The sequence below is a fragment of the Equus caballus genome, chromosome 2, assembly GCF_041296265.1.
Source record: "Equus caballus isolate H_3958 breed thoroughbred chromosome 2, TB-T2T, whole genome shotgun sequence".
NCBI classification, from domain to species: Eukaryota; Metazoa; Chordata; class Mammalia; order Perissodactyla; family Equidae; genus Equus; species Equus caballus.
Window position 1 is genome coordinate 40398774 of NC_091685.1, and position 24504 is coordinate 40423277.

A 24504-nucleotide genomic window follows, 5' to 3' on the forward strand; every position below is an offset into this window, starting at 1 on the left:
AAGTTCGTTTCAATCAAAGCCAAGACATACTGTGATAGGTGAAGTGTTGTTATTCATTCAGCACAGCACCTTAGGAAAGAGTGTGTTGATTTAAAAATGCGCCTCCTTGTTCTCTGTGCCTCACAACAGTCCTCTTTCTTTTCCACTTGGCAGGAGATTCAGGCTACCTGGTATGAGAAACTGCATGAGTGGGAGGATGCTCTTGTAGCATATGATAAGAAAATGGACACCAACAAGGATGACCCAGAGCTGATGCTGGGCCGCATGCGCTGCCTCGAGGCCTTGGGGGAATGGTGAGCTGTGTCAGGATGATGCCAAGTGGCTGGTAGAGACATCATCTCTTTGATGTTTGGATTTGAAAGGCTTCCCCCAACAGAGTTCTCACCTAAGACTCTCATTTTTGTTTCACTTGGTATTTCCCCAGAAGTCATCTGTCACTTTGGTGTTTTTCACTTCCTGTCCTGTCTCAGTGCTAAATAGAAAGGCTCTTTTCTTCTTCTTCTTCTTCTTTTTTCTCCTTTTAACTAAACTTCGTGATGCTCTAGGACAGGACAGGCTTGGGCGTGCTCTTGGGATCTACACCTACTCCTTCCATCTGCCTCTCTACATTGACCGGCTGATGAAAATCTCATATCCTTACTCTGCAACCTTGATTTTTTTCTTTTCTTTATTAGCTCTTGCTAATGATGTTAGAAAAGAAGAACAAGTGACTCTCTTTTCAGGTGCTTCATCTTTATTGAATGCTTACTGCATGCCCAGACTATGCCAGGCTCCAGGGGACAAAAAAAGAGGTAGAGAACAAGGCCTCCCTCCACCATGAGGTTGATGAGACCAACGCATTATAGATAGTGAAGCCTGAAAGTACAGTGACAATGGTGTGAGGGGACAGCTTTGCAAGGACTGAGGTGGGGAGACAGGTGAAGGAGAATGGGGAGAGGGAAAAGGGTGTTGCAGGCAGAAGCCACCGTCACGCTTACCTGAGAACACATGCCCAGCTCTTCGTTTGGGAAGTTGTTGGGAGATGTTAAAGAAGAAATGGTCCCCATTCTGTTTTCCAGCATCAAGTGCAGTTTTTTAAAATAGTTAAAACAAAATGCCATACTACAGTTGTTAAATAGCTTAACTACAGTTAGCTTAAATAATCAAAATGCCAAACTCCGTCCCCAGGAGCAGATTATCCCAACTTTCTCTTGGACATGAGACTACAGGTCCCCCTATTCATTCATTCAGCCAGTAATTATTGAGCACTTACTCATTGCCAGTGTCTGTGCCAGGCCCCGAGAACACAGCCATGAACAAGACAAACACAGCCCCTGCCTTCCCAGAGCTTACAGGGCATACAGCCAGGCTGCTGTGATACAGAGTGATAACAGTTATAAAGGGGAAGCCCAGGGGGCTGTGGAAAATTGGAAGGGGCTCTAATCCAGGCTTGGGAGGTTCTGAAAGGCTTCCAGGAGGAAGTGATATCTAACTTGAACTTGCACAGTGAGGAGGGGTGAGCACAGTATGTTCAGGGTTCTGAAAGCTGAGCATGGCTGGAGGGTCAGATGTGATGTAAAGAGGTAAAAGGTGAGGCAGGAGAGGTGGGCAGAGGCCAAATCAGGTGGGGCTTTAGACCAAATTAGGAGTTTGGATGTAACCTGAGAGCTACTGAGAGGTCATCCAAGTATTTGGAGGGCCATGATTGATTGATTTGCGTGATAAAAAGAACCCTGTAGGAGCACATTAGGGAGTGGATTGAAGGGGCCCAGAGAGGAGATGGGGAGACCAGTTCAGAAGCCACTTGGGGAGAGGTGGTGGTGAGAAAGAGGGGAGAGTGAGGGCAGTGAGGTGCAGAGAAGGGGCTGAATCCAGAGATGTTTCGGAGGCAGCATTGACAGGATTTGGGGACTGATCAGATATGGACATGGGGCCGGGGGCGTGGGGAGGATTACAATTTGAGCTTCCAGAATGAAGGTGAGGCTGGAACACCCAGAGCTCCTCAGAGGCCAGATCAGCCCGAAGCCTAAGGTTTCCCTGAAACCAGGCCTCCCAGGAGCTGTCTAGGGGTCAGAATTCTGCAGGCCTGTGCCCTTGTGTTTGGATCTGCATATGGAACCTCTGTGCCTGAAGGCTTTTTTTCCTTTAATCAACATTCTTGTATTCATATTTTATTTTTAAAGCACTAATTTTTTTGAAAAGGTAATGTGCACATGGCACAAACTTTAGTAGTATAAAACAGTGACAGAACTGTGAAAACTGAATCTTCTCCTTGTCCACCAGCCACCCAGACTTGCAGGCACCGAGACCAGGTCCTTATGTATGTGCAAGCATGCACATTATGTGGTGTACTCTATACACTGTATTGCACCTTGGTTTTTTTCACTTAATAAATCTAGGCCACTGCTCCATATCAGTACCTTATAGATGTGGCCTTATTTTTTTAATGGCTGCATAATATTCCATCATATCTGTAAAGCTCAATCTGTTTAATATAGGCAAATTTTGATTTGTTTAGAAATTTTATACCTTGGAAAATTTTAAGAATATTGTTGGATAAAAAAGTAAAGCTACTGAAAAGAATGATCTCTTGCTTCACATACTCTTTCTGTACCTAATTACAGATATTCTTTTGGTAAACCATTGCTATTTTTATTTCTTAATATAAAGTTATTACTATATTCCTAAGATAGAAGATGTTGTGTTTGTATTGCATGAAAATTTATTGTCGATGAATTTAACCTTAGGCATTGGATCACATATATACAAATAATAGTCTAAAATTATTTGAAATTGATTTGTCTGATTTAACCATTATAAGGGAGATTCAAATGTTATTGTTTATTCCCATAATTAGCATTCGATATTGATTCACCTCAATAAAAGCTTCCTCCTTGAGGAAGCATATCCTATCAAATCTTCTTCATTAGTTTGTATGACTAAAGCTGATTTTTTTAATGTCCAACAGGTATCTAAAACTGCAGTGTCCAATATGGTAGCCACTAGCCACATTTGGCTATTTTAAAATTAAATAAAATTAATAATTCAGTCGCATTAGCCACATTTCAAATACTCAGTAGCCACATGTGGCTAGTGACTAATTTATTGAACAGTACAGATATAGAACATTTCCGTCGCTGTAGAAACTTATATTGAACCGTACTGATCTAAAGCAAAAGAAAAGCATGTTAACAAGAATTAGCTACATTATTTCAAAAACAATTTTTTCTACTTTCGAATTGGTAATCATACAACCATATATGATTAAGAGAAAGATAACATGTAAACATTTTAAAATTCAACTCTAATCAATTCCTAAAATGCTTTTCTGTCTCCCTATTGCCCTTGGATTTACATGTAAGTGTCATAGCCTGGCATCAACGTCTCTCCTGTTGTGACTCCAGCCCATTTCTCAGTGAACAGGGCCTCGTAATCTGAGCTCTGGCCAAGCTATTCACTCTTCTCCAAACCCCAGGGAATTTTTCTATCTACATTTGTTCATTCCGTTTCCTGAATTGCCTACCTCCTCCTCTGCTCCTTTTTCTACTTTTTGAGATCGTCCCCATCTTTCACAGTCCACCTGAACTGTTTCTTCCTCCTTGAAACCTTTCCTGGCCCCTTTCCCCCAATTTCCTTTCAAAATTAGAGACAGCCACTTTCCTTAGATGGGTTAAGACAGCTTGGATGTACTGGAGTAGACTTTAGATGTGATGTTGTCTAATCCCCTTGTGTGACAGTTGGGAAACTGAGGCTAATCGAGGTTGACAGAGCCTGCCTGAGTCTCCCAAGAGCAGTGATCCAGCTCTCCTGATGGTGCAGTACTCGGTCCCATCTACCTCTGATCTCTTGGGTTTCAGTTTTATAATTACCTATAAAGTACACGTGCCCAGTGATGCTGACCAAGAGATTTAAGAATGCAGCAGACCAAAAGAGATTTTTAAAAGAGATGAAAGAAGCAGAATTCTTTTCCTGACCATATGCAGGTGTCTTATATGGTTTATTCACTCAGTTCTATTTAGAGTGCAATTTCTAAATTACTTTTGCTTTGAGTATATATCCTGAACATGCCTGAGGCACTTGTTCACCACAAGTGGCAAGGAATGATCTGGGGTTACCAGTGAGCTACGACCCTAACGCTTTCTCCATGCTCATCTGCCTCCAGGAAGCTAACTACAAGACGTCGCCGCCCCCAGCCCCATGGCACACACAGCCACACCTGCAGCCACGGTGAACCTGAGTAACCCCCTTCCCAACACTGTTCCTTACGTGACCTCTGGGTCCTTAAGAACAGATTCCTCAGGAGTGAGATCATAGGCAGCCAACCACTTAGGTGTTCCAAATGAAAGAACCCTTTCTAAGGTTTTTGCAGCTGCACTAGGTTGGAAAGTCATGATCTTGGAGGACAGGCATTTTACCCAGTCCTCCCTGGTGTGAGTGAGAGGTGTCAGAAGACAGATCCTGATGTTTGCCCCTCAAAGAGTTTCCTATTTTTTATTTATTTGATTTTATTCTCCCCCCTGCCTTTGGGAGTTAGGACTCAGTCTATTCTGCTTTTTTTTTTTTAAAGACTTTATTTTTCCTTTTTCTCCCCAAAGCCCCCCGGTACTTAGTTGTGGGTCCTTCTAGTTGTGGCATGTGGGATGCCACGTCAGCATGGCTTGATGAGCAGTGCCATGTCCGCACCCAGGATCTGAACCAGCAAAACCCTGGGCCGCCGAAGCGGAGTGTGGGAACTTAGCCATTCGGCCACAGGGCCGGCCCCAATTCTCCATTTTTATTTGTAACAAATGTTGGTGGGAGAGGGACCCCACCCCTGTGTATACCAACTGGGTTCTCACAGCTGTTGACATGGCCACAGTTTGAACGTGGTGCCTGTATCACTGTCAGGTGGCCATCTTTCCAGGATGCTGCTCCTGCCCTGCTCCCCACTTTGTCTCTTGACGTAACAGTTTGTGGTGTTTCATATTGAACTTGCTCCCTGCCTCTAGATGAGAAGCAGTGCTAGATCCCCATTCTCATAGCTCAGAAATGGGTGGTCCTGACAAAAGAGCACAGAGATGCTGAATTGCCTCTGGTGGCCACCAGCTATAAAAACTTGAATTCTGGACAATGATGTAAACTGTTATGAACTCAATTTCAAAAAGAAAACAAACCTTGAATTCTGAAGTTGGAATGATCATTTGGAGATCATGTAGCTTTCTCCTATAACTCCCGGCAAAGCCCCAACAAAGACATACTGCCTAGAGTTGCTGTTCCTATGCTCTGAGCTAGTGGGTCTCAGACTGTGGCCCGTGGACCACAACATCAGCATCACCTAGAAACTTGTTAGAAATGTCCATTCTCAGGCCCCAATCCAGAGTTCCTGAATCAGAAATTCAGGGGTTGTCACCCAGCAATCTATTTGAAGGAGCCCTCCAGTGGATTATGATGCACATGACAATTTGAGAACTATTGCTCTAGGATAACCCTTAGCAGGACCCAGTAGTGAAGCTTTCTAGGTTTAGATGGCAGGACACCAACACCAAGGTTTATCCTGCTTCTGTCACTGAGCTTCGTTCAGTAAGTATATAGGGCAGGATGGCTGCCCACTTCCTCTTCCTCTTTTTGATTTTGGCTGTGTGTTAAGCTAGAATGTTTATGTCCCTGGCTCTCTTGATCACCTGTCAGAGAGACATTGAAGCTAACGACTGCCATGCCATTATGCTGGATAACGGCCCTGAGCAGTTCTTCTAAATGTGGTCACCAGTCAGCTTCTCAGGGAGCTCAAACTGGATGTCTTCAGCATTGACTGACTTCAGCATCTTTATCTCCCCCCCCACCCCCCACATCACCTTATAGTGCAGTGCAGCTCGTGTCCCATGAGGCTTCTGAGCTGGGCCACTTGGAACTCCCAATACCAAGTTAAAACATCCTGCAGCATCTCTTCCAGAAAGCAGGAAAGATTAAGGAATCTCCTCGTGGAGTCTTGAAGCTCACATGAAAGCAGAGGCTCATTTGTACACTAGCAGAGTTTTATTTCCTTTCATTCAGAAGTGGAACATGAGAGGGCAACAGTTCTAACAGTCAATAGGATGTCTCTGTTCTTGAGAGGGCTTCCACTCTCTGTGTGTGTTGGAGTCTGTTGAGCACCAATATCTCATAATTCTTACGCACACTCATGGTAATTGTGCAAAATTCTGAGAATAAGCGGCATCTGGATTTCTGGTAGATATGACCATTGTAGAGCCTTCTTTCTTCTTTGCAGATTGATTTCATTTGAGTTTCATGAGTTTCATTTCAGACTGCAACCATTTGTATAATACTTTTAAGAGCCACTTCTCCCTATAGCTTTGAGCCCAAAATTAATGTCCAGATGTGTCTTCAGATTGCTTTCTCTGTAGGCCTGCCAAGGGAGAGAGCCAGGAGTTCATTGGCATAGGAGAGAAGTTATTTAATATTTATGAAGGGAGCCAGATGTTCAGGACGTTTCACATCACGTAGAGTTAAACACAGTCCCTATCTTTGATAAATTCACTCTCAGACAAATTATGAGCCACCAGGCCCTAGAAACAACAAATTGCTGGTCACTTCTCTATTATATGACCCGATAGAAAGTGCTTTGCATTTAAAATCCCTTGGGCCCCTATCATCCAGTTCCACTGTAGCCTGCAGCTAACCTGAGGGGCTTGAGAGGAAGATGGGCAGGTTATGGAGGTGATTTCTGTTAACCCAACTGTATGATTCTTTTCCTTCAGGGGGCAGCTCCACCAGCAGTGCTGTGAAAAGTGGACCCTGGTTAATGATGAGACCCAAGCCAAGATGGCCCGGATGGCTGCTGCAGCCGCGTGGGGCTTAGGTAAGGCTTCTCTCACAGGCACTGCAGCAAGGTAGAGAGAGCGAGGCTGGGGCTTGCATTCGAAAAGTAAGACACTGGCTGCAGGTAGAGATGTCAGGTCTATAGAAGTGAGCAGTCTGTATCCACTTCCAGCTCTGCCATCTGTCCTTTCTACCTGACAATTTCAACTAACTTGTTAGATATGGGTAAAAATGACTTTTCATTGGGAAGCTAAGGGAAACAGTGAGTAAGCATCAAAATTGAGATATTTAGTGTGGTTTGTTTGTTTTTGTTTATCTTAAACAAGTTACTGGTTTATTTTTCTCTCTTATAAATGAAATCTAGAGGTAGGAATTCCCAGACTAGTATTCTGGCTCCATCACCATTAGTCTTTTCCCAAATTTCTGCTTTGAATGGGGCCTCCATTTTCAAGTCTACCTCCTGGTCCGGTATGGTTGCTGGAGCTCAACCCATCATGTCTTTATCCCAAGCAGAAATAAAGAGAGAAGATAGCTGTCTATCTCCTTTTATTTCTTAACTTTTATTATAGAACTTTCCCAACATATATAAAAGTGAAGAGAATAGTATAATGAACTGCTGTATGCCCTTCACTTTCTCTAACAATTATAAACATTTTGACAGTTTCGTTTCCTCTGTTCTCCTTGTTGCTGCCCAACGCTCATCCACCTTACTCCTACTCTTCAAGTGTTTTAAAGCAGAGACTTCCTTTTAATCCCCGCAGACAACTGTAGGTTTCTGACACCAGGCCCCAGCTGAGAGGATTACTAATGTCTGTTCCAGAGGTGTTCTCAATAAGAGAGGAAAGGGTCCATAGTATATCCCAGGTGAAAAGCTTCACCTGTGGAGTCCAGAGAAAGTTTCCATAACCTTCCATCTCCGTTCTATACCTCTTGAGTCACAGAGTTTATATCCTTTCCTTTCATGAGCTCTGGCCTGGATCCGGAAACATTTTTCAAAAACAAATTGCTTCCTGAAGAGTCATCGTTTAGTGTTTGCCTTTGCCCAGAGGCATAGAGAATGGATGAGCTGGTGGTCTGGAGTGAAAGACAGGAAAAATGTCCTGTAGGATTGGCAGCCCTGCGGTTTCCAGCTAATGAGGCTGATATCTTTCCTGCAGATGGTCTTGGAAATCCTGGCATGTGATACATGCTCACCCCACCAGGGGAAGTGAATCTCTCTTCCTGGATGCAGCCATTTCCCCAGTCTGCCATGATACAGAGACTACTGTGCTATGACCCAGCCCATCTTTCTGTTATAACAGTCTCTTAAAATATTTATCTCCTCTCTTCTGAGGCAGAGGTACTGCCAGAGTGAGGCAGGCAAGCTATCTGTCTGATCCTGTCCCCTGTCTGGGTAATGGCCATTTTCAATTGTATAGGGGAAAATGTAACTTCCATTGTACCATTGAACTGCGAGGTGCTTCACTAGTAGGGAATAAAGCTGTTCCATCTCACCTAGAGCGTTCTCTAGGTTAATGAGGTGCTGCATTAAACCCTCTTGACATGCAGGCTATGCACTCTGCAGTTTCTCCCATCATTCATGGCGCTCTCTGGGGCAGCAATGGAGTCCTGTGTTTGGAAGACAGAAGTGGCTTTTTTTGTTAAATTGGCTTGCTCGCCCCACAGAGCACAGCGGGTCTCTGCAGGATTTTGATACATCAGGCTCAAGTTTGTCTTGTTTGAACCCAAGCTAAATGCAAGTAACAGTGACAAGGCCTATTTGAGATGCTGCCTTTAGCCCACAAGCTGACTGCTCTAATGCTTTTCTGTGTGTGTGTGTGTAGGTCAGTGGGACAGCATGGAAGAGTACACCTGTATGATCCCTCGGGACACCCACGATGGGGCATTTTATAGGGCTGTGCTGGCACTACATCAGGACCTCTTCTCCTTGGCACAACAGGTAAAAACCTATGTGTACCCAGACCATCTAGCAAAGAAAAGGTGATTCTTCGTAGTCGTGTCAGCTCCTAGGCACACGGTGCCTGTGCAGACAGGCCGTTGTGCTTCAGCTCTGGCGCTTGGCTCTGTGAGCTCCTTAGAATGGCTTCGGAGCACAATACTCAGTATGAATAAGACTGCCAGCATGCCAGCCAGGGCCGCTTTCTAGTCTGAGAGGGACAGATGTGTTCTGGAAGTTACCATTTAGATTGCTTTTGAAATTGGCTTCTTGTGTCATCACTGCATCCTTTTTGCCACCTTGCCTTAGCGTTCCTTGAAGTAGAGAGAAAATGTTTCACCAAAGGAGGATATGGAGAGCAGCAGTGCCCCCTCTGCAGCTGAAATCAGTCCCCAGGTCCTTCTGGCTATGCAGGTGTGTCATACATTGATCACCTTCTGGGAAAGCTAGCACTTTATTTGAAAATCCTGTGCTGACTTGCAGGGTGAAATAATAAAGCAATCACATCCACTCTGTCAGGCACTAGACTATCTTGATTGAGGTGCTTGGGTAAATGACCTGAGCGCTTAAGGGACGAAGACACAGTAATTAACCTTAAACATTCAAAAAAGGAAAAGCTCCGCATGAAGGGTTTTTAATTGATGAAACAGAGAAGACCCGAACTGCAGTCCTGTGGCCATCCCTGGGGCTCCAATTTACATGATGAGAACTGAGACGTGGGCCATCCATGCCACAGGCGCAAAAGCTCCCATTTACATGGAGATTGGGCATCCGTCTGCCAATCATAGAGGCACTCTCTCATGAGGACAAGATGCTTGGAAGCCAGGGACAACCACCTGGAGTCATTCGGGTGTTTCCACAGTCTCTTTTCACAAACATCCCCAGCAAGGAAAAGTTGAAAGAAGGTAGATCCCCAAGCTGTTCTCTTGAGATGCAAGAACGCTGTGATTCTGTTTCTAAGCACGTATTTCCCCTCACTTGTTGCCCAAGATTTGGGGTGTTAACATAGATCTATGTTAAGATTTTGGCTGCCATACATTAGTATCTTTTCTGAAAAATTAGATAATGCTCTTCTCTAGCCATTCAGTTCTGGGAGGTTTCTTCCCTTCTTTGGTGAATTTTTCTCTTCATCACTGGAATTTAAGTGAAAGAGAGAACTTCTGCAGCTACCTGGGAAGCTTGAAAATAACAACTACCCTCAGCTCCCAAGTCCACAGCTCAGTCCAGGGTTCTCCTTTTCTCATGTAGTGCATCGACAAAGCCAGAGACCTGCTGGATGCTGAGTTAACCGCTATGGCAGGAGAGAGCTACAGTCGGGCATATGGGGTGAGTGTCGAATAGTCTGCACACGGTTGTTTTAGAGGTCCATTTCAGTTCATTTTTCAGAGCTACAGTCGGGCATATGGGGTGAGTGTCGAATAGTCTGCACACGGTTGTTTTAGAGGTCCATTTCAGTTCATTTTTCAGAGTGGGCTGCTGAGGACTCACAGGCTGCTGCGAACTTGGCTGTGTGTTCTCAGCAGATACCCTGTCCTCGGAGTGATTGAAGTGAATCCTGGCTTTTGGATTGTTCGCGCAGTGTTAAGATGGAATGTGATTTGCTTCCATCAGGCCATGGTTTCTTGCCACATGCTCTCTGAGCTGGAGGAGGTTATCCAGTACAAACTTGTCCCCGAGCGACGAGAGATCATCCGCCAGATCTGGTGGGAGAGACTGCAGGTGAGCTTCATAGAAAACCCGGCTTATCTCACCCAGCCATCTCTCCCCTCATCTTGCTCAGCATGCGCTTCCTGCATCCCCACAGAGGCTGGTTTGCATTCAAAGCAAAACACTCAAAGCCTTTTCACCTAAACCTTTAGCTGTGAGAGAATGACCAATTTTCCAGCCTTCATTTTCCCTTGTCTAGGAATAAAAGAAAATGTCTTTGGTAAGTGACACTTATGGCCAGCCAATTGAGAATCTTAACCTCAAAATTGGTGGTTCTCCCCTTTAGCTGCACAGTAGAATGACCTGGAGAGCTTTTAAAAATCCAGATACCCAGGCCACTTCCCAGACCAAATAAGTCAAAATTTCTGGGGATAGACCCAGGATCAGTATCTTTTCAGCCTCCCCAGATGATTCCAGTATGTAGCCGACGCTGAGAACCACTGCTCTAAATCCACTTACTGGCTGCTTGCATTCCTTTATTTAAATTGGGTTGCCTGATGTTCTCATTTACCAACTCCTGCCGTTTACGATTCCGCAGGTCATAATCGTCCCTTGATTTCTATTCAGACTTTTTTTCTACTGAAGTTTTCCCTCAGAGACAAACTTTTCCAAGTGCTCCATCAATGTTTTTATTGTACATTCTGATCATTTTATCATGAGGAGCTGTCAATTCCAGGATCTGGGAGTCAGCAGTCTTAAGTGTCCTTGGAAAGGACACGTCTCCCAGATTCCTTGCATAGGTAGGAGGGGAAGTTCACTAGCAAAGGAGAGAAAGCCTTCACAGCTCCAGAAGCCGCTTGTCCCCCTGCTTGTCGTAATCAACCTCCTCAATTTTAAACTGTTTCCTCTTGGCCCAATCCGTAGCTAATTCCAAATTCTGGTCGCCAGACCAATCAAGGTTTGTGCTTCCAGGCTTTTCAGTAGGCTGTGGCTCCAAGTTGCATTCCAGTCTAGGAAGCTCAGGGCACATTCCACTGGAAAGGAAACATCAGCGGGCAAAGGATTGTCTATGAATATGGTCGTTTATGCTCTGAAACCAGCACATACAGTTCTTTCACATGTTTTATTAGCAATTATGAAATGCCCAGTGAGTGTTTTGATGGAAAATTGTCTATTGGACACCAGAAAAAAATTCCACAAAGCAAGCATTTCCCACTTGACTTGTACACACCCCAGTTTCTTAAGTGCCTGTAATGGGGTGAAGAATTTCCAAATCAGAGTTCTGATGAATCTTCTGCCGTTCCAACAAGGGGTACTTTATCCAAAGAAAGACTTGGAAGGTGGGTGGATTAAATGAGTCTTAGGGAAGGGAGACCTATGTCTGACTTTACTGTGTCCAAGATACCACCATCATCTTAAGCCTTCGTGACTTTCCTATCTTGAGACAGCAAGATGCTTTTTGGCTTACAGGGGGCCAAATTATTTCAGCGTCTGGGAGAAACTAGCAAATGTTGAGAAGTCACCGAAGCGATCACTCAGTGTACTTTTTTCTGTTTTTCTAACTTTCCAAAACACTATTGTCACACTTAATGGGATGGAGAGACATGGTCCAAGGCCCGAAAATAAAACTTTAAGTTTGAGGTAGAAATTTGGCTTTCATGAATGGCTTGCTGTCAAAATATTCAATGAACTGCCTAGGCTGGAAGACTGCTGTTTTGTGTTCGAGTCATCTAAATTGAAATCCCCAGCTAGTTTCTCTTATGGGGCAGTTTGAGAGGTCAGCCTTACTTGCATTGGGTCTCTTCTTGCCTTGGGTTCTTTATTCAGGCTCATACTGCATCCTGTCATGTTTAAAAGCCCACGACCATTGTTCCTAGACTTTTAGACTTGTCTCCATGGAGGACAGCTTGTTTGGTTTCATGGAATTCACTGATGAAGTGATAGAGCTTAGGGCCGGCCCGGTGACGCAGCGGTTAAGTGCGCCCGTTTTGCTTCTCGGAGGACCAGGGTTCGCCAGTTCGGATCCCAGGTGTGGACATGGCACCACTTGGGAAAAAGCCATGCTGTGGTAGGCGTCCCACATATAAAGTAGAGGAAGATGGGCATGGATGTTAGCTCAGGGCCAGTCTTCCTCAGCAAAAAGAGGAGGATTGGCAGTAGTTAGCTCAGGGCTAGTCTTCCTCCAAAAAAAAAAAGTGATAGAGCTCAAAAACCGTCTTCCCTGGTGGTTTATCTCTGGAGTCTGGCATCTTATCAGCGAAGGTGGGAAAGGAGAGGCTCACTTTACTCTAAGTAGTCTTTTGATACAAAACTAGCTTATCCCCTTTGATAGCAACTAATTCACTCTATTTTTTTTTTGATTAGAAAGAATTTAGGGTCCGCCCCATGGCCGAGTGGTTAAGTTTGCACACTCTGCTTTGGCGGCCCAGGGTTTCAGCAGTTCAGATCCTGGGCGCGGACATGGCACTGCTCGTCAGGACACGCTGAGGTGGCATCCCACATACCATAACTAGAAGGACCCACAACTGAAAAAAAATTATACAACTATGTACCAGGGGGATTTAGAGGGGAAAAAAGCAGGGAAAAAAAAAAAGATTGGCAACAGTTGTTAGCTCAGGTGCCAATCTTTAAAAAAAATTAAAAATAAAAATGAAAAGACTTCGTATGTGTGAATGAATGAGGCACTTCCTCTCCTACATGCAGGTTTTGGTCTGAGGCAAATAAAAATGAAGAGGAGAGAATCTAAGCAAGGCCAAAAGTCTTAGTGCATGTTTAGGCTCTCATTTCAGAAATATAAATGCCGCCAACTCACAGACAACATCATTTGAAAATTTAATTATTTAAACTTCTTTTCTACTTAGTTTTTTGAATTTTGAATGATCCATTTTAAATTTAATTTCTTTGTTAGTGAAAGTCATCTTCAACCAGAGACACTGAAGCAAAAAATTAAAGTTGAAAATGTATTATTTACAATCCAGAAAAGAAATTTAAATCATTTAATTCATTTAACCCTCACCATAGCCTTGTGAAGTTGGTGCTATTTTTGTCCCATTTTACAGATCAGTTACAGGGAAGTTAAATAACTTGTCCGAAGTCACAGATGGTAAGTGGCAGAGCTAGGATTCAAGCTCCAGAGTCCGCGTTCTGCTGCTTCTTGAGTGTTGAGAAATTTCTAAGGCGTGTTTCATTCACAGCACCCTTCACCTGAGAAAGTCAAGATCATAAAAATGAATCTCTTTTTGTTTCGGGGTGGGTTTCTCTGTTGCTTGCAGGGTGTTAAGATACAGCAAAGGACATATCTAATCCTCACTTCTGAATGTTTCAGGGCTGCCAGCGTATTGTGGAGGACTGGCAGAAAATCCTTATGGTGCGCTCCCTTGTGGTCAGCCCTCATGAGGACATGAGGACCTGGCTCAAGTATGCAAGCCTATGTGGCAAGAGTGGCAGGCTGGTGAGCAACCTGCAACACACAGGTGGGGTGGGAGGCTGAGGAGGGAATGGTGCTCCCGGGCCGCTTCTGTTTATACCCTCACCTCTCTTGTTTTAAGGCTCTTGCTCATAAAACCTTAGTGTTGCTCCTGGGAGTTGATCCATCTCGGCAACTTGACCATCCTCTGCCAACAGTTCATCCTCAGGTGACCTACGCCTACATGAAAAACATGTGGAAGAGTGCTCGCAAGGTCTGTATCTGAACCCACCCAACAATAGACTGTTTCTCTAGAATGCCCACCCAATCTGCTTCTCACTGCCTCCTGAGTGCCTGAAAGGAAGTAGCATCCAAACCACCATGTCAGGGAATTTGCTCCTGTTAGGAAGCTATTTGGACTGATTTCAAAAAATGAATCATATTTGAGGAGATGCACATACACCATTGATAAAACCAGTGGGTATAATCAGAGTTATTTTTATTAGCAGCCAGAATGTGCTGGAATTCAGAAAAAGCACAATTTCTGCCCTGTAAGAGAAGATGGGCTGTTCAGTACCCCCAAAAAATAGCATATTTGTGAAAACACAGACTGGAACTTTCACAAGACCGATTTGGTTTTTCAGACTTCTTGTCTACTTTCCTATCATCAATTTGGGATTCAAAAACAACAACACCCAGAGTGTAATGCTGAAACCAGTAGGGAAAGTCATCTTGAAGCCAGTATAGAATTCCTCTTACTTTATTTACAGAGAGGTCCTTGGGAAATAGCTGTGGCTCCTCGTGGGGCTTTTTTGTTTTTATTTTTTTAAACGATCTTCCTGGATGATGGTGATGATTAACAAAAAGTAGGCCCTGGAGGCAAAATCAGCACCTGCTTTGGCTCCCCTCTCATCATCCTTACCAAACAGAGGAGGGAGTCCCAGCTCTCCTTCTCTCCCTGTTGTGGTCCCCACAGTGGTGCCTGAGATGAGAAAGGAATGCGGAGCAGCCCCTGGAGCCACGGCCCTGGACAGATGTGATAGAAGAGCAGTTGTGTCCCTGCTGAAGGCATGCTTGGGAGGGCCTTGGACTGTGTCTAGAAATTGACATCTTTTGGAAATGGTTGACTCTGTGACTGTGAATGCCACCCACAAGTGGGGTCAACAGCCCTGCACCCAGGCACTGGGTCTTTGACTGGGGTTTACCTCGATAGTAATGGCCCAAGTTTCCTTCTCCAAATGTGCTGTTTGGGTTTTTTTTTTCTTTTGTTGTTGCTTTTGGGGGTTTTGTTTTATTTTGTTATAGTCTCTGTAAACCTCCTAGGCCAAAGTAGTTCTGATTCAAAGCCTGACCTTCCTCCAGGCAAATGAGGAAAACAGAAGGTGCTGGATCTGAATATAGTCTGGTTTCCTTCCTATGTATAGCCTCCAAGACTTTGAGTGTCTTGCCGAAGGTAGGCAGAGGAGCCTTTTGGCTAATATCTCAGCCAAGGAGTGGTTTCTTTCAACATATGACCACAAGTTGGCCTGTGATTATAGCCACAGATTATAGCCTTTTCTTAGGAGCCCGAATTCTGATGGGGGACCATAAAACCACATGGATTAAGAACTTAGAAAGCTATTTAAAGTTTTCTGAACTTCAAGTCCAGAGCTAGAGATTTCACATTTTCAGAAGAGTTCAGGAGCTACCCAAAGAAAACCAACTGCTTAATAATAATTGTGCTATGGATCAAGTCACTTTAGTTCTCTGAGCTTTATCTTCCTCCACTATAAACAAGGATTGTACTCTCTGCCTTGCGTAAGGCAGATGAAAGTTCTGTGAGAAAAGCAGACCCTATTCAGCAGGAAGGCATCAGGCAGTGTTTTCTTAGATTGAAACACTTCACAGAATCTAGAGACAGGCTGGTCCTTCTGTGAAATTTCACTAAGTCAAGAACATCGTTCTTGCCCACCAACCACCCAGGCCATCAGGACCCAGGACTACTATGCCCAGCTTAAACTCCAGGCCTGAGAGAAGCCGCTTCCACAAGGGACCAGTCCTGCATCTATAAGAAGAAAGAATCATTTTTTCCCCTCCTCACTTACTAGGGATGGAGAAAAGGAGTTTTTAACAGAACGTTTTCAATTCCTTGAAAATAAGTCGCCTCCGTGCCAGAGAGTAGGAAGGTAGATTGTCCCCTGCTGGGTAAACTTACCAAACTTAGTAGCGGGCTTTGGATTGAAACTAATACCCAGCCTCCCTGGTTTGGGCCATTTATTTTTTGTTCAGCACGTTATTGAGTCTCTCGAAAAGAGTTTAAATGCTTTTCTGGACTGTCAGTGGCACATGGCTTGCAGGCTCTGGAAGCACCCGGCATCAGAGCCCCTGGTTCCATCCTCACCTGTGTGACGTGCACACAAATCACCTGGGGTTGTCAGTCACCTGTTTAGTGATTGATCTTTTTATTACTGCTTCTCAGTTCTTCTTTTTCTTTCTAATCAGATTTAAGTCTGGTCAGTGTAGTTCTCATAGAAGAAAAATTAAAGGAACATATATCACTTCCCAGGTGTAGGATGCTAATGTAGTTCATTTTTCAAAGCCAGTGGTGAATAGCAGGATTCTGTGAAGGCAGATGTCTGAGGCAGAGAGGTGTCCTGTTAATAACTGTGGGGAAATCTTTGTGTCTGCCCTGTCCTCATACATGGATTAGCTGCCTGATAAATTGTTTGTCACATCATTCCGGCTCTGGGTCAAGCCCTTTTTCTTAGTGCCAATTAATTCCTTATGTGGAAAAGTAGTTGAGGTTGGTCCTGGCCCCCAAAACCAGGGAGTTTCATTTTCCTTCAAGGCCATCATCACTGACGTATTCCTGTTAAAAAAAAAAAAAAAAAGACTTTTATATGATTTACTATAAGGAGACTGTTCTGAACTCATTTGAAGTGTTGATTTTTTTCCCTCCTTTTCTGCAGCAAAGAACACTTAGCCTCTTTTTCGTATTCTCTCACATCCGTTTCCCATCCAGTGTTGTTGGAGTTAGAGTTCACCATTTTTTCCATTTGAGCTTTTGATGTTTGTATGCTTTATCTGTCTTCCATCCTTAAAGCCCATTGAAAATAGTGCAGACTCCGTTTCAAGATACTGGTGTGTCTGGATGTGGCTGGCTTAGACAAATGTCTTGTAACTTACTCCCAGATCTCTGACCCTATGTCTCTACTCTTCCCAACCAAAATGCCTTCTGCTTACTTTGTATAAAATCCCATAGTGTAAATATATCTACCTGCTTGAGGATGCTCTGAAGATTTTGCTCCTAAGCCACCCTATTCAACTAGATGTCTGCTTAGCTAGTGACGTCTCCCATTTCCACTTGGATGTGTGAGGGGCTTCACCCATCTCTGGGTTCTTATTTGGATACTAAGAGTTCTATTAGATTTTTTAAACTGTAGTTTTTGCTATGCTGCAGTGTCCAAGGTACCATAGTGTTTTAAACAAATACTCAAGTTTTACTAGCCTGAAACAATTTCCCATAAGCCTAATTTCCCCCACGGCAATGTGTTGATAGTAAAGTAAGCCGTTGTTTCAGGTTACTTCTATGAATTGTTATTTGGGGTAGCCAGGCAAGTAGCTTTTCCAAGGCTTATTAAACTAGTAATTACAGTTGGCAAAGGAGAGCTGAGACTTGAGTTGAAAAAATATGAATCTTCTTGAAAAGCCCAGCCATCTCCCAGCATCACACCCTGGTCCTCTATCCTGCAGGGTCCTCACCGTGTGTTCTTGGGTGTTCTGTTTAGAGAAGGGTTGGTTCACATGCCTGTTAGATGAACAGTGGTTTCTTTCCCCTGAGGTTGGGCCACGTGCCAAGTGCTCCCTGTGCATTTGTCCTACTACAGATCGATGCCTTCCAGCACATGCAGCACTTTGTTCAGACCATGCAGCAGCAGGCCCAGCACGCCATTGCTACTGAGGACCAGCAGCACAAGCAAGAGCTGCACAAGCTCATGGCCCGGTGAGGTTCCCACTGGCCAGGGCCAGTCACATTCTATCCCTGCCATGGCAGCAACCTCTGCAGCAAGGGGAATGGTCAAGGTTCCTTGGGCAGCCAGTGGCTTATAGCTCTCTCACCCTTCCTGTAGGGATCCCAGGCAGCCATCAAACCGTGCCACTCCAAAGTCTCTGCCACTTCTTTTCCCAGGATTCAGCAGCCCAAGAGCACCCATGAGCTGTTCTCCTCCTGGTGTCTGGCTTTAGAGTTTTCAAATGCCAGATGTACTGCTAATTGATGTGTGACTTTAGATAAGTTACTTAACCTCTCAGTGACTCAGTTTCCTCATCAGATAAAAAGGGAATAGTTGGGGAACCGGCCTGGTGGCGTAATGGTTAAGTTCACCCAGTCCACTTCAGTGGCCCAGGGTCTGCAGGTTCGGATCCTGAGTGCGGACCTACACACTGCTCATCAAGCCATGCTGTGGCAGCATCCCATATACAAAGTAGAGGAAGATTGGCACAGATGTTAGCTCAGCGACAATCTTCCTCAAGCAAAAAGAGGAAGATTAGCAACAGATGTTAGCTCAGGGCCAATCTTCCTCACCAAAAAAAAGGGTGGGGGGATAGTGAGAGTCCCTATTTCTGAGGGTGCTTTGAGCTGGTTTGAGGATTAATAGAAAGAATGCAATGTCAAGCATTCAGAGCAGTACTTGGAATAGAGCAGCAATCAGTAAGTGATAGCTATTAACATTGCCATTATAACGAATGGAGAAGAAGAGAAAAGTAAGGGAGAAGCCGTATAGCAGTCAACAAGAAAAATTACTCTCTCAGCTCTCACCCACAAAAATTGGATTTGGGATAGATAGGTCCATACAGACCTCCCAGGACCAGGTACCTGGTTTCTGCTAGCATTGAAAGACAAAGATCAAGGAGAAGAGAGAATACTGTAAAAATTTATCCCAAAAGCCCGTATCTTTCCTTCCATGTGATTGAGAATTCTAGTAGTTCCATCACGTTGCTTCCTGAGGGCAAGCATTAACATCAGAAAGGCTTCCGTGCTCTCCTAACAATTCATCATTCTCCTTGGGAGGGCTGTTTGGGAAGGAAGCCACATGGGGGCTTGCTTCTCTGTTTTCAGGTGTTTCCTGAAACTCGGGGAGTGGCAGCTGAACCTACAGGGCATCAACGAGAGCACCATCCCCAAAGTCCTGCAGTACTACAGCGCCGCCACGGAGCACGACCGCAGCTGGTACAAGGTAACGCAGAGACGGCGGCAGGTGTCTGCAGCCTGGCGGGGCGCTCCTGCGCAGTTGTGGTTCATAGCAAAGCCCTGGTGGCACTGGTCGGATCCTGTGAATTTGCTTCTTTGAGTGCAAGGAGCTAGTCTGTCAGAGGCTCCTTACAAGTTTAACTGATACCGAAAGATTGATAGATTCTTTTATCGGAGAAGTAATTTATTACACCATTGTTATGTGTGTGGCACTGAGGAATGCTGTTGTCTTATAGACTCTTAGCTGCTTATTTTCCTAGGAACATCTGGACATATGGTTAATCTCTGGAATTTTATCTTCCCTTGGGTCATCTGTTCCTTCCCAGCGTCTTTCTGATTTCCATCCCTGCCTGCTCCTCATCTAAGAACTTAACTTTCTCTGTTTTTATTGGAAAGCTCTGGGTAACATCCTGTTATGTCAGAGGAAATTTTTCAAGAAGATAAACAGAATTAGAAAATGTATAAAAGATGTGATTGACTGGTAGAGGAGTGATCCTTAGAAGTATACATCTTTGGTGAGAGCACACATTCTCATTTTTTTATATCTTTTCTGAGGGGCCTCTTGGTAATAGTTGCTTGGTATAGCAGTGTCATTGATTTCTTTCCATTATCTCCTTAACTTCCAAATACTTTGTGAATTAATCCCTCTGGGAACAAACTTGCATCTAAAGACCACAGAAGCATCTACAATAAAAATCTTATCCTGGTTTAAGCATGCTTCATTCTGATCTGAAAAATGCCCATTTCATGAGAGCAAGAATAATGATTCTCTATAGGATAGCTTTGGTCCGAGGCTGGAAAAATAAATCCAGTAAACCCTTGATTAGCTGGAACCTTGCTAATTAGAACTGTCTCCTAACCAGATTACTTTTCTTCATTCAACTTTTAGGAAAGAAACAAATCATAAGAAAAAAAAACTGGTACCAGGAATTTCAGTTTTAATTTTTTCCTAGTGTGAGTCCTTTTGGGTTTATGTTGTTTTCTACCGTCAATGGTATAGCCCTGTGTGCGTGCAGGGGCTGTTTCTGTCTTGTTTACCATGTCCCTCAGCTCTGCCTAGCATATGGCAGATAGACAGGAAGTATTTTTTTTAAAGAAATGAAGGTATGTGAAAACCGAACCTGGGTCATTGTAGAATTCTTACTCATCAAATAAAGGTCAGTTCTGATCAATCTACCCTAAGGCTTAGGTGGGGAAAGGGACACATTTATGTTAAAGAAAGGTTTTGAGCAAGGGATGCAAAGGAATTTCCTGATTATCCAGAAATTCCAACTATGAGTGGATTATTTAATGTCCTACTATCACTGCAAATTTACAGGACCCCAAATCAAACTCTGCCTCATGCTGTCTCTACCAGTGATGCCATAGCGTCGCTGCAGCTCAAAACCTCAGAGGTGTGAATAGTTCCTCCTTTATCCAAATAAGAACCGAAGGCTTCTTCCAGCAAATAGTCATTGGGCACTAGCTCTCTGACAGGCCATGGGCCAGGTGTGAGGGCTAGACGATGACCGAGATTCACCCTCCGTAGTGCTGCTGTGCTCTTGATGCATTCCTTCCCACTGTCATATGACCTAGTTAAGACTTTACCTTCACTCCTCTGGACCTCTGCTCTCTTGAGTAATCTGGTTTATACACTGCTGCCAAAGGAATCTTCAAAACCCAGTAAAGCTCTGTTTCCTACAGAATGAAATGGGACCTCCTTTGCCTACTATGCCAGCCCCCTCATAATCTGACCCTGCCATTTTGCTAGTCTTCCCCGTCAGTGCTCTCCTGCATGTACCCTAAGCTTCAATCAGATTCGTTTGTTTCCTATGAACCGCCCTATGCTTGCCCAACTCGCATCTTTCTCCTTGTTCTTCCCCTACCAGGAAGTCCTCACTGCTGCCCTCTCTTGTCCCCTCCTTGCCCATCAAAACCTGCTCTTCAAGACCTACCCCCAAATCTCTCCTCTCTGTGAAGTGTTCCCCATCCCCATCCTGGTATTCCCACTGTCTGTGTCCTACTGCCCTGCTCACAATCTGCCAGTCTTTAGGTTTGTGAGTGAGCTCCCCTATTAGATTAGAAGGTCCCTGAGGCAAGAACCATAGCTTGCCCCTCTTGTGCCCCTCCCCCACAGCATTCACTGCAGCCCCTGATACAGTAAGCTTGCCGCAAAATGCATGAATCCTGTTGACTTCAGTAAAATGCCCATTCCCTAGTGTTTTGTGGAAGTGGAGTTTTGCTCTACTGACCACTGAGAGGAAAGGGCTGTCAGCACTCTTCCTCACCTTTGGCCTCACGCTCCTCTGAGCCCCTGATGCCCGAGCCTCCTCCCACTGCTGTTGTTCACAGCCACGTTGTCTGTCTTCCACTCTTGCCCCACCCAGGCCTGGCATGCATGGGCAGTGATGAACTTCGAAGCTGTGCTACACTACAAACATCAGAACCAAGCCCGTGATGAGAAGAAGAAGCTGCGTCACACCAGTGGGGCCAACATCACCAATGCGGCCACTGCTGCCACCACAGCAGCCACTGCCACCGCCACTGCCACCAGCACTGAGGGCAGCAACAGTGAGAGCGAGGCCGAGAGCACCGAGAACAGCCCTACCCCATCTCCTCTGCAGAAGAAGGTCACTGAGGTACCATTTCCTTCCTCCTCCACTGAGGACTGACCCAGTCACCAGGCATTCTGAGGAATGGAGTGGTTGTTAAGCTCAAAGGAACCTGAGCTTCACTCTGAATTGCCGGATCAAGCTAGAAAATGTGGTTTATTTGCTGTCCCGCGTTGTTTGAGACAGTGCTTTTGTGCATATATTTGTGTTTAGGGAGCTGACATAGCCCTAAGCTGAAGAATGAGTTCCTTGTCACGCTTCCCACAAGAATGAGCTTATTCTCCTAAGGCCCTGTACCTGTGTGTTTGTGTGGCCATGCACATCTGCAGGTCCACTCGGAGGACAGAGCCTGGCGGGACCCATCCTCTGCCTTTTCTCCTCCCTCTTCTCTCCCACCCCCTGCCCTTGAGCTGTCAGTTTAGACTTCACGGGGGCAATTGGCAGGCCCAGAGATCAGCATGTTCAGAGCTTCAGCCCCACCTCCTCCTGCCACTGTTAGCCCAAGATAATAACAGTTATGACACAATTGCCATTTACTGAGTGTTCACCATGTGCTAGGCACTAATCCAAAGACTTTTCATGCATTAACTGATTTAATCCTCCTAACCACTCTTTGAGGTAGGTACTGTTAGTATCCTATTATGCGTGTTTTACAGATGAGAAAGCTAAGGCAAGAGTGTCATTAACACATGTGTGTTCCAACAGGATTTGTCCAAAACCCTCTTGATGTACACTGTCCCTGCTGTCCAGGGCTTCTTCCGTTCTATCTCGCTGTCACGAGGCAACAACCTCCAGGATACGCTCAGGTATCAGGAAAGGTGGTAGAACCCCTGGGTAGGCAGCACACAGAAGTTACACATCCAGTCCTCTTTGCCTTCCCCCCACCTGATGAGTACAGCCAAGAGGAACAGCCAAGCAGGCCCCACCTGTGTGGGTGACATTTGCAAAGATTAAGGAGAAGTGGCCTGAGGACTCTCCACATGTGGTTTGTTATGTAGGGAGGAAGAAGCCCATCTGCTTCTTGCAGTATTACTGAAATCCCTTCATCTTTTAGAAGCAACTCTGAGAGGCCTGAATGGCATAGACCAGCCAATCCAGAGGCCACAGGTGATAAGGGTGGCTTCCTCCTTTTTTGGGATCTTTGGCCAGCTAAGTCCCAGGTTTACCCTGTTACCACTGTTCTACAGGTGTCTCTGTGTGTGCAAGGATTATCCTTGGGTTCATCTTAGATTTCTGAGCTAATACTGTGGTCCTCTACATTATCTGGAATGAAATAATCATTCACTTGGGATGACCCTCTCCTCATATTCGTCAAGTACTGCTGGCCATCACCACCCACTCACTCCCAAGTGGTCCCAATACCAAACATTGGAGAGCCACTGATTTGAGGCCCTGCCAGTTCTACTCAAGAGTCTTAAAGATGAAAAACAAATAGACAAATGCTGGGAAACTAAATTTTCTGTGACTTTTTCATTTTTCTTTTCCAGAGTCCTCACCTTATGGTTTGATTATGGCCACTGGCCAGATGTAAATGAAGCCTTAGTGGAAGGGGTGAAAGCGATCCAGATTGACACTTGGTTACAGGTAAGGGTGGGTCAGATCTCCTTCCTCCTCTGTCTCCTCTTGGAATCAGTGTTCAGTGTAGCAAGGCAGCATGCATTGTAAGGTAAGGAAGGTAAGGAAGTAGGAATCGGTCCCAAGGTCAAGACTTCATATTTTCTCTAGTTTCTTTTAGAGAACTAAAGGGAATTAACCATTTCAGAGCCTAACAGCATCTACCAAAACAAGTTGTAAGACCTGGTTGTTGCCCAGAAGAACAACTGGAGTTGTTTGCTTGTCTCATATGTTGCTTACTGTATCTTTTTGTATGCTAGGTTATACCTCAGCTCATTGCAAGAATTGATACACCCAGGCCCTTGGTGGGACGTCTCATTCACCAGCTTCTCACAGACATTGGTCGGTACCACCCCCAGGTATGTGGAGACCCTGGGCAGTTTCTCATCTAATAACTGACCTTCTGATTTGGTGCTCAGCCTTTCCTAAAGCTGCTCTAGAGACACAAGTGCAGGAACTGGGAGCCACGGATCCTGTCCTGCCCCTGGAAGGGTCTGCCCAGTGGCAGTCCCAGTGGCCCAGGGGTCTTCCTGAAAACAAAGAGCTTCCCCCAAGATTGGGTAGCCTCAAATGAGTATCAGTAGCATACTTACCATTTATTTTCACATCCACCTTAAAGTTAGTCAGGCTCCTTTCACACATCTGTTTGCAAATGTTGCTTCTGTATTTGCCTCAGGCCCTCATCTACCCCTTGACTGTGGCTTCTAAGTCCACCACCACAGCCCGTCACAACGCAGCCAACAAGATTCTGAAGAACATGTGTGAGCACAGTAACACCCTGGTCCAGCAGGCCATGATGGTGAGTCACTGGCCCTGGTCACCTAGCCAGAGGTCTTGAGTGAGATTATTTTTTCTTCCTCACGACAGTGCTGCATAGTCCTTCTGGCTGCCAGAAAGAGTACCTCCTATTTCTCCAGGCCAGGCCTTCCTGAGTTTAGCTTATCCTTGGTGCTTCTCTCCTTCCCCTCTTTGATCCAGGTGAGTGAGGAGCTGATCCGAGTGGCCATCCTCTGGCATGAGATGTGGCATGAAGGCCTGGAGGAAGCGTCGCGTTTGTACTTTGGGGAGAGGAATGTGAAAGGCATGTTTGAGGTGCTGGAGCCCCTGCATGCTATGATGGAACGGGGACCCCAGACTCTGAAGGAAACATCCTTTAACCAGGTATCAGATAAAAAAGCATGAAATGACATGACCCAAAACCTTTATCAGACTCCTTTCCCTCTAGCCTTTCTACTGACTTGAATAAAATGTACTCTGGTGGAGATCACAGGATATAAAAACACTAGAAATTTAATTGTCTTTAACT

General features: G+C 45.0%; 1 protein-coding gene across 8 annotated transcripts in view; it reads left to right on the plus strand.

Annotated features, from left to right (window-relative positions):
* MTOR (mechanistic target of rapamycin kinase) overlaps positions 1 to 24504 on the plus strand; it is a 119477-nt gene that overhangs the window by 79737 nt on the left and 15236 nt on the right. For all 8 annotated transcript variants that reach the window (XM_070260934.1, XM_070260931.1, XM_070260933.1 and 5 more), the window contains 15 exons: positions 154 to 293; positions 6714 to 6814; positions 8598 to 8713; positions 9959 to 10036; positions 10322 to 10429; positions 13683 to 13808; positions 13906 to 14037; positions 17630 to 17745; positions 18862 to 18979; positions 21360 to 21611; positions 22290 to 22390; positions 23072 to 23168; positions 23459 to 23557; positions 23875 to 23997; positions 24177 to 24359. In XM_070260934.1, the coding sequence (XP_070117035.1) occupies positions 154 to 293; positions 6714 to 6814; positions 8598 to 8713; positions 9959 to 10036; positions 10322 to 10429; positions 13683 to 13808; positions 13906 to 14037; positions 17630 to 17745; positions 18862 to 18979; positions 21360 to 21611; positions 22290 to 22390; positions 23072 to 23168; positions 23459 to 23557; positions 23875 to 23997; positions 24177 to 24359 (1890 nt within the window). The remainder of the gene's footprint in view (positions 1 to 153; positions 294 to 6713; positions 6815 to 8597; positions 8714 to 9958; positions 10037 to 10321; positions 10430 to 13682; positions 13809 to 13905; positions 14038 to 17629; positions 17746 to 18861; positions 18980 to 21359; positions 21612 to 22289; positions 22391 to 23071; positions 23169 to 23458; positions 23558 to 23874; positions 23998 to 24176; positions 24360 to 24504) is intronic.